This window comes from Lemur catta, chromosome 15 (genome assembly GCF_020740605.2).
Source record: "Lemur catta isolate mLemCat1 chromosome 15, mLemCat1.pri, whole genome shotgun sequence".
NCBI lineage: Eukaryota > Metazoa > Chordata > Mammalia > Primates > Lemuridae > Lemur > Lemur catta.
Genome location: NC_059142.1, coordinates 11,603,012 through 11,617,606, shown reverse-complemented (window position 1 = coordinate 11,617,606; position 14,595 = coordinate 11,603,012). Strand labels below are relative to the sequence as shown.

The 14,595-nt window shown below is 42.1% G+C and overlaps 2 protein-coding genes across 2 annotated transcripts in view; one reads left to right on the top strand and one right to left on the bottom strand.

Annotated features, from left to right (window-relative positions):
* The window catches only part of STX8 (syntaxin 8), a 255,589-nt gene that overhangs the window by 220,318 nt on the left and 20,676 nt on the right, over positions 1 to 14,595 (top strand). The gene's annotated exons all lie outside the window — the stretch shown is intronic.
* LOC123650585 (cytochrome c-like) lies at positions 1,920 to 2,234 on the bottom strand. The gene has a single exon (XM_045569475.1). The coding sequence runs from the start codon at positions 2,232 to 2,234 to the stop codon at positions 1,920 to 1,922; it is 315 nt and encodes a 104-aa protein (XP_045425431.1).

Sequence of the window (14,595 nt, the reverse complement as noted above, 5' to 3'; positions counted from 1 at the left end):
TCTTCCACCACACGGTGGTGACACACCTAAGCTGCAGGGGGAGGTCTCAAGCCAGCGAATACTGAAGCCCCACAGGGTGGCACCGCAGTTGAGATTGTGTCACTGACTTTTAAGGTGCTTTCACTCTACCCTTATATGATTCATACGTGTGGTGTCCATTTATTTGTCTGATGCTCTTCTTTGTGTAAAAGACTTGCCCAGTGGGCAGGGACACCGTCCAGCCACCTCTGGGCCACTTCTGTGCCTCCCAGACCCACACTGCCTCTGCCCCCACTCTGATGGCTCCTTCCTGAATTCTGTTTCTGCTCTGGTTAGCTGGCAGTGCCACCTCCAGCACTCAGGAACACACAGACATAGGAGAAAAACAATCCCAGTTCTCCTTAGTTCAACTAAGGCAAGCCTGGAGGATTTCAAAAAGAACTTTTCCTTGGAAACAACAGCAAAATATACACAAAAGCATAAATAAATGAATAAATTCACAGAGGTTAGTCTGCAGACCAAGACCTAAGGATAAAATAGCAAGCAATGAAGACTGGCCAGCAAGGCTTGCAGACTGTCCAAGGCCCGACTTCTTCCCCAGCCTCAGTCTCTGAGAATCTTGTAGAGCAAGGGTAACAAAGATAGCCCAAATTCTGTCCCAAGGTAGGTTTTATTATAACTCGTAAACCTATGTATTCCAAAGATGGCATAGAGTAGCTTACAATAAAAGATATATATTTTTTATTTTTAAATTTTATTTTATATATATATAATTTCAAAGCTGTTAAAGAAGAAATATAGGAAACGTTTAAACGTAGAGGAGAACATAAATAGAATATATCAAATCCCTAAACTTAGTACCATGTTTGAGCATTAAATTTAGCACCAAGAATAGAATCCTAGAAAACCAGCACAAAAAGGGAAATATGCTGTGTCACTCAATGAGAATACTTTTTCAAGAAAAGCAAGCTTTTTCCTGGTACTGAATATTTAGCTCAGTAATTGAAGCATATAACTCTACAGTGAGTGTACAGAACACATACAAACTCCATTTGGTTGATAGTAATGTTTGTTTGAGTTGATACCACTTTTAGGTCTGATGGAACCCTCATTCCCTCCCAAAATTTGTTTCTGTGTTCACCATGGCTGTGCAGCACTCCCTTTTTGAAACTGACCTTAGATAAAGAGAGGAAACCCCCAAGGGACATGCTCTTTAGCAGAGGACTCTAGACGGGAATGAATTATCCCAGCCTAGTCAGAAGGATGTGTGCTCTGGACTGCATAGCAGTGTCTGCTGTTCCCATTTCTCCTTTTCCAAACAGAAGCTTTTATTTATTTATTTTTTTGAGAAGAGTTAAATATCCTTTATTTGATACTACACATAAGCCACACTAAAATGCCTTTCAATAAATAAAAGGCAGCATTTTAATAGACACAGGGAAATTAGATTGTCATAGCGAAGACCAAAAATATAAAGTAAACATTGCCACCTTATCTCCAGCCCTTGCCTTTAACAGGCTAATAAACACAAGTTAAAACACCAGTGAGTCTTGCTTGGTTCCAGGACAGTGAAGGGATTTCCCTAGTGTTTAAATATATTCACATAACCAGTTATATAAATCTAAATATAAAACCCATCTTCAACAGGTTTTGAGATGGCAATTTACCATCTTTGTGAAAAGTTGAACATTATTAATTAATCCAATCATATTTTTAGAAGGGGCAAGCAGTGATAGCATTTGCTGACTTGGAATTACTATCGAGATTCAAAAAACTGAATTAACCACAAACCAGTCTTCGTTAAATCAGGACTGTCCAACAAAAGTATTCTGTCACTCTTTCATGATCTGAATTCTGGTGTATGAGACCAATTAAATTACGGTTCACATAAAAAAATCATGAAATATTTGTTTTGTAATAAATAAGCCAGTGGCCAATTATTACTCATTAGTAGCTTTTTTGAGATAAGCTCTCAGGTCTGCCCTTTCTCCCTTCTTAATGCCGGCGAAGATCATTTTTGTTCCAGAGATGTACTTCTTGGGATTCTCCAAATACCCCATTAGTGTATCCTCTCCCCAGGTGATGCCTTTGTTCTTATGGACATCTATGCAAGAGAATCCAATGGCCTGACCTGTCTTCTGCCCAAAGACACCATGGAGATTTGTCCCTGTCTTGTGCTTGCCTCCCGTTTCCACAGTGTGGCACTGGGCACACTTCTGAACAAAAATCTTCTTGCCTTTCTCAACATCACCCATGTTTATATTCTCTTTGTTTCTGATGGTACAAAGGTTCCCAGTCAGAAGCCAGATGTCCTACTCTCTCCCAAACAGGAGCTTTTAGTAGTGTCATCAGGGTTTTCATCTGCAGGTATATACCGGATGTATTGGAGGTGACTGAATTATTTAGTCATAATATGGAGAAGTAAGTATGAACTGGACCGAGATAATGCCCATCAAGTCGAGATCTGGGACTTGTAGCACAGAGGCTCCATGACTTTCCCTTCATAAGCAAGATGTGATTTGACAGTTTTCTCCTTTCGGGAAGAAAGTGAATGCAATTTTGGTTGCACTTGGGAGAGTCGGATTATGATTGGACTGTTAGATTATTGAAATTTTTTATACAGGTGTGTATGTTTGTGTGCATGTGCACACATGTGCTTGCTAGGCAGCCAAGAGGAGACTGCAGTGGACATGAGTTCTCCTCCCTCTTGGACCCAACACCTGCTTGTTCTGTATGGTTCAGACACGAGTGACACTCACCCTCATCCCTCCCCTTACCTGCCCTCAATCCCTTGCCAGGCAACAGTGGTGAGCATCTAACACAGAGTCTGGCCTGGTGATGAGTCAAGGTAACATGTAGGCTAGTTTAAAAAGACAAATAGTAGTGCAGGTATATTTCAAACCAGGAAACAGAAAACAAGAATTACCTGCTTCACCTTCCTGCTCTCGCATCCCACTCCCTGGAGGAAAGTACTTTCATCTCTTTAACGTGTCTCTTCTGGGTTTTGCTTTATTACTTCTGAATAGTATGCTTGTACTGCTGTGACTTGGTTTGCTAGTGATTTTAGATATTGTCCCTTAACTTCCTACTGTGGAAGGTGCTTAGTTCTTTGCCTGCCTGTCCGCACACATGCACTCACACTTCTCCCTCTGCTACCCAATGGAGTTAAGCCACAGTTGTTAGTTAAATCATTACTCAGCATTTTCATCTTGGCCATATCAACATCATTCACTGAGCCATGTAGCTTACTATAATTAGAATTCCTTTCTTATATAATATTTTGGTTTTTCAGGACTTAGTCATTTTTCCCTTTCTTTGTCATAATTCTTGCCCTGAGTTACTGCCAAGGTAAGAAATTCCTGTGGATATGGTCAAACGCACATCAAATAATCTGTCTTTCCCATATTTTCCTTGGGGTCACCCCTCCTCTGGAGCCCCCATCCTTCTAATCCAATCTGGTGGTTCTCTAGGCCAGTTGTACCTCTACTATCCTAGAGACTTCTCATCACCTCTTTCTTCGGTTGGAGGCCTTCTTTCCTGGAACTAGTTTTCTTTCTTGGTTTACCCCCTTGTTGCAATGGAGCACATCCTCCCCTATCTTTCTGAGAAAGAGTAGCTTGGAAATAAGTTTCTTGAGAATACTACATGTCTGAAAATATCTTTATTCTTCCCCTTGCAGTTGATTGATTGCATATAGAATTTTAGTTGGGAAACAATTTGCACTCAGGATTTTTGAAGGCCTTTTCCTTGGCTTCTAGCTTTCAGCATTGATACTGAGAAGTTCAGTGCCATTCTGATTCCCGAACCTTGTTTTATGTCCTGTTTTGCTTTAAAGAGCTTCTCTTCAGCTCCAGTGTTCTAAATTTCACACATAAAGCCTTAGAATAAATTGCTCCCTCATACCATTACTGTGTTGGATACTTTGTGGACCTTTCAGTCTGGAAATTCATGTCCTTCAGTTCTGAAAATGTTTTCTTATAGCTTTGATACTTACCTCCTCTGTTTTCTCTTTTCTCTGCTGCACCTGTTAGTTGGATATGGAGCTTCCTGGTTTAATCTTCTAATTTCCATATTTTCTCTCCTGTTTTTCATTTCTTTGTCATTTTGTTCATTTTTGGGACATGTCTTCAACTGCATCTTAAAATCCTTTCGTTGAATTTCTTTATTGCTGTTGTCTTATTTTTAACTCCCAAGTTTTCTTTACTGATTTTTAAATGTTATTCTGTTCTAGTTTCACAGATATAACATATATTTATCTCTCTGAAAACATTAGTTATTGTTTCCTTGAAGTTTTCTTCTGTTCTTTACATTGTATTTTTTCACTAAATTTCCTTTTCTGTATTTTTTTTTTTGAGGGGGAGGGATGAGGGCATGTTTTTTGGTTTTGTTTTTGTTTTTCCTCCTCTTGTCAAATGTCTAGTGATACTTGGCTACCCATTAATGTTGGCGAATAAAGCACTAACAAGACATAAAAATTCCATGGACATGCTGAGTTGTAGATTTCACAGAAGGATTATCAGACAGGAAAGAACCTAGTCATTTTATTGGGGACCCCAAATATTAGTATCTGTAGGTCTTTTCTCTTTGGTTAGTCCATTTCTGCTGAGGGGTGCTCTGCAGTCTCCCCCTGACGAATGGGAGCTCAACTGCTAGTGTCTGGGAGCCTGACAGGTGGAAGGGGCTGTGAGCTCACCATTCTGTATGAAAACATTTATTTAATCTCTCCTCTTTTAACCTCGTATTTTGCCCTTTCCTTCTCTGCCTATTCCCTCCATGTTTCAAGGCCCTCTGGTCCAGTTTCTCCCATGAACCTCTCTCCCAAGAGGATAAATAAGGCAGAGATGGTTTTGCCTGGTGCGGGGTGACAGAGGGGGTCTGGAGCAGAGCTGGTCCTCATACAGTTTCTAACTAGTCCCCCATTGGGAGCTCTGCCTTCTGAAGCCCTGGAGCCTCCCATGCCGGTCTTTCTGGGGTCTGGTGTCCCAGGCAGCTTCCTGCTGGGAATTCCCAGCCCCACCGTCGGTCAGTTGTTTAGATTTCTTCATCTTCTACTCTAAGTCACTTCTCACTTGTCCATTTACTTTCCATCTTCCAACATTTTATTGCTATATCTGATTGGATATCACTTTCTCTGTTATTCTTTTGGTTCATGGGTTTATACCATTTCCCTCCCTTTGGGTAGAGTTTGGGAAAAGGGCAGAGATAACTGTGAGCATCCAGTTTGCCACATGAAATACATCATCCTTCCCAGCCTCCTTACAGTACCATGGGATAGGCAGTATTATTCCTCTGTCGCATGCAAGGGATGAGGACCCTGAGAGGCGAGGGCCATTTCTCAAGGTCACGCAGGGACCAGCGGCAGAACCGCAGTTTGAACCCAGGTGCTCTCTGAAGCACACACTCTTTCTACCCCATCACACTTTTCCTGATTCTCTGGATTGCTCAGGGATTCTTTCTACCACACCGAACAATATTAATCAGGAATACATACCACACACAATCCCCAGGGGCCACGTAGTTCAGCTAACAGAGCTTTTTTTCTTCGCTTTGTTCCCTGAAGCAATTATTTTTTTTATTTCATTTAAAGACTCGGCCTCTGCAGCTGCCGTGGACAGCTTAGAGTTGTCTGAAGGTTGAAGACGAGAACCAAAGCCGTGAGCTTACAGGCTATCAAACTTGAAAGATGTATTGAGGTGAAATACTGCTGCAAAGCCTCCCCACCAAACCTTTTTTAAGTGCTTTTTCTTTCCAAAATGAAAAAGAACCGCTTGTACTGTACATGCATAAAATCGTCAGCTCTGGCAGTGTTCAAGACAATATGTTTTTGTAACTGCCCACCCCAACGTAGCAGACAGTATAGTCTTCCAAAGCCAAAATAATTATGTATTGTGCTCTGATATTTAGAAGTCAAAGATCAGTGTATGTGTGTGGGCTGAAACACGTGCCCTTCCTTCTCTCTTTTGGAGAAGCAGCCTGTGCTAACAGTTAAATAACTTTGTTTTCATACTGAATATTTAAGTTGCAAATTTGAGCCATGTGGGCAGGGGTTTGAAATCAAGACAGCTGAACTGCCGAGGTGCTTTTGGAGTTCAACCGTGTGGATGAGGCATAGGCTGACTTCACAGGGAGGCATTCAAGTGGAGTTTTTCATCCCATCTATGATCTCGCCCTATTTTTTTTTTTTTTTTTTGCCTTACCAAGTCTAATACTTCCCTTGGTGTTTCCAAAGAGATCTGTATAGTTATTGGCAAGCGTGAAATACAGTAATATGGGGATTCCAGAAGAAGTTCATTATAACTTTTGAGAAATATTGAGTAAATTAGTCACTTCTGAAGGGAAAATATGAAGGTATTGTTTGTCTTTAAAGTATTTGTTTTTCTAAGCACAAGTGCCTTAGCAACTGTATGTGAAGACAGGTTTATTTCAGCAGAATTTGTAGTAAACAATGTGTTCATTTATGACCAGGCGCTGGTACATGTAATAGTTTCATTTGCAATTTTCAGGCATGATATAACCAGACCATAACCATTCCAAAAGACGTCTTGCCATTTTGTATTTATTTAACTAAGGTGATCGCTGTTTCAGACTACCAGGCTTGCATCGTTAGGCATCCTAGATCTGCCCCATATAGGAGCAGATGGGCACCTTATTGTCCATATGCTTTGGGCTTAACCCTGGCTTCAGGAGACAGTCCTAGAGAAAGGCCCATCTAGGTCAGATCAGGAAATGCTGCATTTAAGACAGTAACTAGTCTGGGGCCTCGGGTAGACGGAAATGTCCCAGATGCCCCCCAACCCTGCTTTTTTAAATCACTGCTTCAGACCTCTATGTTGGTTTCTCCTGATTCTGGTTGTTTTATATCCAACACATGCAGAGTAGAGTCTGGTGGCTCGTCAGCATCAAGGACAATGTTTCTGTCAAACAGATATTGCTGAAGGTGTTTGTTAAAAGTGCCGATTCCTGAGGTCAACCTCAGGCTTTACCGAACCTGAGTCTCTTGGCCTTGGGCCCGAGAATCTATTTTTCTCTCCTAGCACCACCCTCAACCTGTGATTCTTAGGCAAATCATACTGTCCATATTTTCAAATTTCCCAGATAGGAATCAACATATGATGTTCTTGCTGAAAACACAAATTCCTGGGCCCCGTCCTGGAACCACTGAATCAGAATCTCCAGAGGGGTGGGGCCTGGGAAGCTAGGAGAATGGAACCTAGTGTTGCAAAAAACCTAAGGTCCTAAGGCCAAGGTTGCCTGCTGGAAACCATCAGAGGAAATAAACTAAGCCCCACCTGTGACCTTGAAAGACTTAGCAACTGTTAATTAAAACATAAAACTAGGAGAGACGAAGAAGGACCTAGGGTCTTTGGGCCTCGAGTAAGTCCAATCAGAAACATTTTTAGATTAATGTCATCCATTTACCTATTATATTTCCAAGAACTTTTGGACTTTTCTAATTCTGCTCAGTTGACATCTGGATATAAAGTCAATCCTTATTATTCTGATTAAAAAGATCTAGAGGGAACTTTAAATTCATTTGCTTTTTACTGATTATTTCAAAAAGTATGTTTCATTTGCCTTGGCTTTTCAAAAGCGAGAGTAGCTTTCTATGCTTTTTAAAAATGTTTTTAAAGAATTGTCATTTCTCGTATCTTCCGAAGTTTTCTACTTCATCCATATGTAAACTGTGAGCTTCTGAGGTCCAGAAAACCATGTATTGTTTATCTCTCTATCCCTGTATCCCCAGGGGGCAGATCAGCGTGTAGCATGTTAAATGAATGCTGCATGAATTGAGAGGAAAATATTTTATTTTCTCTACTAGGTTTATTTTCTTTAGCTAAGACTATCAGAATTCAACTTAACCCTTTTTCTTTGTTTGTTTGGGTGAGCCTTCTCACATGTGGTTGATTATTGGTTTATTAATCTGAAGATTTATGCAATGCAAACTGCTGATTTTTTTTTAAAAAATGTATTATAAAACTGAGAGACAAACCATACAATTGTACATACCTGAAAAGAGCTGTCCAGATCCCCTATATCCTGCTGAGGAAATTTCATTGCATAAATGGGTTACTATTAGTTGATGGAAAAATTAAGTTACTGGAATCTCTAGTTCACTGATCGTGCCAGTTAACTGAGGTATTAGTGTCCTGCTTAAACTCTCAGAGCTATTAAATTAAATAGTCATGACATGAAACCCCAGAAAAGTCTTATTGTTGTCTAGAAAGATTGTGTACAAGTGTTGCTAGCCTGCTTTAGAATAAAAAAGGCTTCAGTATTCTCAAAAATCATTTCCTCTCCTGAGGAAATGCACCATAATAAAATAGACTTTTCCAGTACTGTAATTGCTGGCTTTCAGCTTCAAAAGAAAACCCTTGAATATTATTCAGGTTACAGTTTCCATCAGGCTTTTCTGAATAGACTATAATAATTTTGTTTGATTGATGAAATAATTCCAGAAAATAAAAAGATCTGTAATCCGTAGAGACTGGAGTTGCTGGAAACATTTAGTTGTTTAAAAAATTGTTTTTAATTTAAAAAGATGCATATAGTTTAAGCTTATGAAATGAAGAGTGTCATTCTCTTTGTTGCAAGAGCACCACATCCCACGTTGTTGTGGTGCTTTTCTTGAGCTGCTGCTTTAAACCCAGTGACATGAAAACTGTGAGAATTCTGTTTCAAACACTGAAGGTTGAATATTTATAGAAATGGAAAAACAACTTTAATTTAAAAGAGACAGTTTCTGATTATTCCCGTCTTTTCATCAGAGTAAATATATTATTTGATGGCAAGAGGTTCTCTTAGACATTCATCTCTCGGGGTCACTCTAGTTTTGGTGTCAGAACTGGCAAGTGCTCCTTTTTTCCCATCAAGGATACCTGTCACGTGTCCTGGGCTTTCTTACCTGCTGGAACCTTCTCCAGGTTCTAGAGCAAGTACATAAACTCTGGCTTCATGACTTGCCACCCAGCCTGTGCTGGTGTCTTTAGATACCCATTTGCTAGAGAACACGTAAGTGCAGTTCTCCAGTTTTGGTAAAGAAAAAAAAAATGATTCATCTCCATAAAGCTACTGTCTTCATTTCGTGTATTCAAATTTGCAAGCTTAGCTGTTGCTTGGGTATTTCCTCTCAGAATTTCTCTTTAAGCTGGGTCTGCTGCCACCAGGAGAACAAGAGCATCTCAAGTCTGTCCTTCTTGGCCGTAAAGGTTGGCCAGAGGAGTATCTGATAGAGAAAAAGGCTGGCTTTCCTTTGGCGGACCTTTATCTTTGCACTGTGATAAATAGCTAAGTCTAAGTTATAAGATGGCGTGTGTAGTTTTAAGTGAAGAAAACAGATACCTGCAGGCACCAATGTTTCATGAATAACAAGGATGGTTTCCAATTACATGCCTTTCTGCCGAATGCTCTTTTACACCAGATTTTGAAACAATATAATGTTTGAAGGAATAGATAGTGAATGAAGGAATGCACTCTAGGATGTCAAAGCGGAGGGATTATAGTAAGAAAACATCATCAATATCAGCTAAAAAATATCAAGTGTACAAAAACATCAAATGTATATCTGGGTGTCTTGGGTAGAGGGGAGAAAATGGAGGCACGACACTGACCTGGCCTCCAACAGGAGAGTGGGAGGAAGGCTCCAAGGAGGGCCTTGCAGGGGAGGCCTCCACTGGCCATCGATGCTAGACCCGTACATGAGCCTTTTTTTTTTTTTTTTGAGACAGGGTCTCTTTCTGTCACGTGGGCTAGAATACAGTGGCATCATCTCTGTCATGTGAGCTACAGTACAGTGGCATCATTATAGCCTACTGTAACCTCAAACTCCTGGGCTCAAGTGATCCTCCTGCCTCAGCCTCCCTCCTGTAGCTGGGACTACAGGTGCACACCACCACACCTGGCTAATTTTTCTATTTTTTGTAGAGGCAGGATCTTGCTCTTGCTCAGGCTGGTCGTGAACTCCTGGCCTCAAGTGATCCTCCTGCCTCGGCCTCCCAAAGTGCTAAGATTATAGGCGTGAGCCACTGTGCCCCACTCCTGAGCCCTTTTAATACTATAATCATTCCAAGGGACTGTATCTGCTTCACATTTAGAATACCCAAAATAGATGTGGGTCTACACTCAACCCCCCACCAAAATAAGAAAATTTCTCCCAATGGCTTGCTACCCAAAAGACAAGTTCTTTATAATCCCAGTGGAAGAAAAGCAAATATTGTGCTGTCAAAACTTGCTTGCAGTAATACCAAGATGTCCAAAACTGGGCTTGTGATCATCTCCAGCCCTGCTTTTCTTTCTCCACTTGCTATTTTGATGAGCAAGACCACCAACCACTCCATTTTTCAAGCCAAATGCCCAGGAATCATCCCCAATTCTGCTCAGCTTCCACATCCCGTCTGATGCCAATTCTCCTTGATTCTACCTCCTTGGTGTCTGTGGAATCCCCACCCTTCCTCCTTCCCACTGCCTCACCTTTACTTCAGCCCTCTGTGGTCATCTGGACCACTCCTGTTGTTCCCTAACTCATTTCCCTGTCTCTGCGTCCGCTCCTTCTAGTCTGTTCTCTGTGTGGAAGTTGGAGGAGCTTTGGAAAATGCAGATTTGCTTTTGTCAGCTCTCCCCCTCCACCATCATTTCTCCCCTCTAATACCTTTCAGAGACTCCCCACTGCCCAAATTTCTTATGCTCACAGTTGGAGCCCCCCATAATCTACTCTCCTCCTCCTCTGCAGCCCACCACATGGACGCACAGCTCTGCATCCAGCGTCAGTGCGGTTGTTACTGTGCTGTGCCTGGATGTACCGCCTCATTCATTTCCTTAGAGTAGATTCTGCTTTCCTAACTGCCCTGAGCTTGGCTTCTGCTCTGCAAAATGGGAATAGTCCTAGTTGCCTCATGATAATTTGGCTAGTTCCTGAAAGATCCTGTTGCTATTTTTATTATAACTGAATTAAGTGTTCATATTAAGGTGGAGAGAACCGACAGGCACACGGTACTGTCTTCCCATCCAGACACGTGGTGCGTCTCTCTTGTCATTCATATTTTCCTTTATGTCCCTCAGTAAAGTTGTGAAATTTTCAAAAAGCACTTCTTTCCAGTTTTATTAACTCCTTTGTTCTCTGTTCATTAGTTATTAATAAACTTTTTTCATTGTATTTTCTAATGATTATAGCTGGTTTATAAGAAAATGGTTGAAATTTATCTATATATTTTTAACTATCCCTTCTGCTTTAGTTCAAATAGGTTTTCTGTTGAATATTTTATTTCCAGGTTAGGCATTCTCATTATCTGCAGATAATAACTTTGTCTCCTCCAGTTCTGGAAGGGAAAGCCAGGAATAGAAGTGGTCAAGCTTTTGAGTTCACAGTTAAGAAGAGGGTTGACTTGAGCAGCAAAAGGGAGGCCCGTTGACACTGGGGACGTTCTGTGGTAGGGCAGACAAGTGAGAAGTCACATCGTCTAGTCTAGAACTGGGCACCTGGCTGTGGAAACGGAGAAGATGGTTTGGAAGTTGTGTTATTGGTATTCTTAGGCCTTTTTGTACTTACGTGCTGTGTTAACTTTTCATTGTAAACTCTTTATGACCATAAAGTTGGAGTTAGTCAAACCTCAGTTCAAATCCTAGGCCCAACACTGAAGAGCTTTGAAACCTTAGGTAAATTACTTATGCTTTTGAGCTTGAGGTTCACTAATAACAATAACAGTAATGATGACGATAGTGATAGTAATACCAGTGTGCAGTGTGATGATGGGGAGCAGAGAGGATGTATGTAAGGTCAAGAGCACAGTGCTTGGTGCACAGCAGACCCTCAGCAAACCCTTGCAGTGGTTGATGCTGCTCTGTCCTCATCAGATGGTGGCAGGGCCAGAGCCTTCCCTTTTAGTCCCCTTCAGCAGCCCTTGGCCCTAGTCATGGAAGTCCCCACAGTCAGAGTGCCCTCCCTCCACCCGCCCTGTCCTCTCTCCCCTGCTGCTCTGCTCCTCCCATGAGCTTTCCTCTCTTCAGCTCTTTTTTGGCCTCTCCACTATGTCACCATCACCACCATCCCAAGACCTCTCTTCTGAGCTCCATCACACTGCACATCCAACTACTTTTTGATTTCTCAACTGAAATCCCTCTGTAGCATATCTAGAACCAGCCCCTCCACCCCTACTTTTCTCTGTTTCAGTAAATGGCACACCACTGACCCAGTAGGAAATCCTGTTTCCTCTCCTCTCACTAGGATGCCCCTTTCTTTTCCAAAAGGAAGCCCTGGAATTCTATTCTAAAATATGTTCCAAATCCCTCCACCTCCATTGCCGCCACTCGTTCCATGTCATCCTGATACCTGGATGCTGGGACAGTTCTCTCAAATCGTTCTCCGTGACAGTTCTCTCAGATAAGTCTGTTGACTTGACTTGTACATGGACACTGTACCCTGCAGTCCAGTCCGCACACAGTGGCATAAATGACTGTGTAACATAAATGAGATCTTGTCACCTTTACTTAGAATAAAATCCGACCCCTTACCATGGCCTCCAAGGCCCCACAGGACTTAGCTTTCTTCAAATTCCATCAGTCTCCAAGTTCCCTGCGTACCACTCACTCTGGCTGGCATGTCTTTGCCGAGCTTTACGTCCAGGTCCCAGTGGATCACCTCCTCAGAAAGCCATAGCTGAGCACCTCATTAAAGTAGTACTTACCATCATACCTTGTTAGTTGCCTTCTTAGCACGTATCTGTGATTTGCGATTATTTCATTGTGTGGTTGTTTGAATGCCTGTCTCCTTTATTAGCCTGTAAATTCTCTGGGGACAGATCTCATGTCCGTCTTCACCATCATTGTATTCCCAGCTCCTACCATGGTACCCCGAACAGAGTGGGTTAGCAGCGCATGGAGGCTGGCAGGCTTCTCTACTCAGCCCAGATCCCATCACGAGCCATTTACATCCTGCCCTCGCTGACCTTCGCCCACTGACATTTCCACCTATTTCTTCTCTTATACTTCCCCCGCACCCTGTGTTCCAGAGTGCTTCAGGCCTTCTCATTTGAGAAATAGCAGTAGGGACATTCTCCAGAGTGACAAGGAAGCTAACTAGAAAGGAGCGTGTACTTTACTCACCTTAAGTCATGAAGATTTTGATCCTGATGAAACCTACCAATACTGTAGAATCTAGACTTGACATGAGCGTGGATGTTAACCGGTGGCTGTGGCCAGGCATGGTGGTGCACACCCATAGTCCCAGCTACTCTGGCGGCTGAGGCTGGAGGATGGCTTGAGGCCAGGAGATCAAGGCTGCAGTGTGCTATGATTGAGCCTGTGAATAGCCGCCACATTTCAGCCTGGGCAACATAGAGAGACCCCATCTCTCAAAAAAGAAAAAGGTGACTCTGACTAAAACTAATCTTGTTGATGCCTTAGCTGTCTCATCGATGGCCTAAAAGCTCTAATTTCAGAAGTGATGGAAAGTCTTCTAATCATCTTGCTGAGGACCCAAAGTTTTGCCACTAGAAATTTATTCCTTTAGTCAAAATCTGTCCTTTGTTTAAAGCACATATATCTATAGCATGAGATATGTATTAATTTAACTTTTGTTCTTTGGGAGATCTTTGGGGGGGGGGCAGAAACCAGAATCACTCACATTTCCATAAAAACATAGGTTTATCCTAAGGCCATGTGTTCCCATTGTTAGGATCCAAAGCAGACCTGGTAAACCTGCAGCACTTCCTGTTTCCTAGTTCAACTCCAAAGCAAAGAACCTGTTTTACCCAGCTTAGCTTCGTGTGCTGGACTAAAGCGGGTCAGAGGCTGCCGGCCAGCCTGTGGATTGGCTGACCTCACTTCATATGCCCAAGTCTCCAGTGATAGTGAATTGGTCAGGGTGAGAGAAGTGGAACTCCCTTGACCGGGGAGGGGGCAGTGAAGGTCTCCCTGCATCAGTTGGGCCAGCCCTCTGTTCAGAGGGCAGGGGGAAGCTGTGCGGGCAGCAGAGTTCCACCTCAGACCTAATAGCCAAGAGAGAGAAGTTCTCGTGGATGCTCAGACTGAGAGTGGAAATGTACTGAGGAAGGGACTCAGGAGGTCTGGGCAGACCACTCAGCCTGGTAGGCGGGAGCTAAAACGATGGTTGTGTCATCAGAAGCAAAAGAAGTGGAAGTTGTAAACGGATCGTTAACTTGAAGAGTCAAGTAATGATTATTTTGGTGGTTTCTATGACTTAGGGATATTATAAAGAAATTGTATTTTGAAGAATTTGTTTAAACAAATGTGGATATCACTCATAAACTTGTTTTTTTTAGACTCTTACTAGTAGAAGTGATGAACAAAGTGAAGCTGGTATCAAATCCCTTCGAGAACACTGGGCAGTTAGCATTGCTGGCTAACCTCCACCCACGCCAGCAGGCAGGCAATGGATCTGAACAGGAAGGCGTTAGCTGTCCTATAACAAGACCAAATGAGGTTAAAATGGAAAATGGTAGAGGGGTAAAGCTAGATTAGTTGGCAAATTTGTTAATGTTAATAAGATAATTTACTTTCTTGTCTGACTTTATGGTAGAAAAGTCTCATGACTAAGTACTGGTTATGGTCATTTCCCCAGAACCAACATGAGACTGTAATGGTCAAGCTATAGACTGTGGTTCA

What these genes read in the sequence shown, in the direction of transcription:
- LOC123650585 (XM_045569475.1), bottom strand. Translation starts at nt 2,234, where the DNA reads ATGGGTGATGTTGAGAAAGGCAAGAAGATTTTTGTTCAGAAGTGTGCC.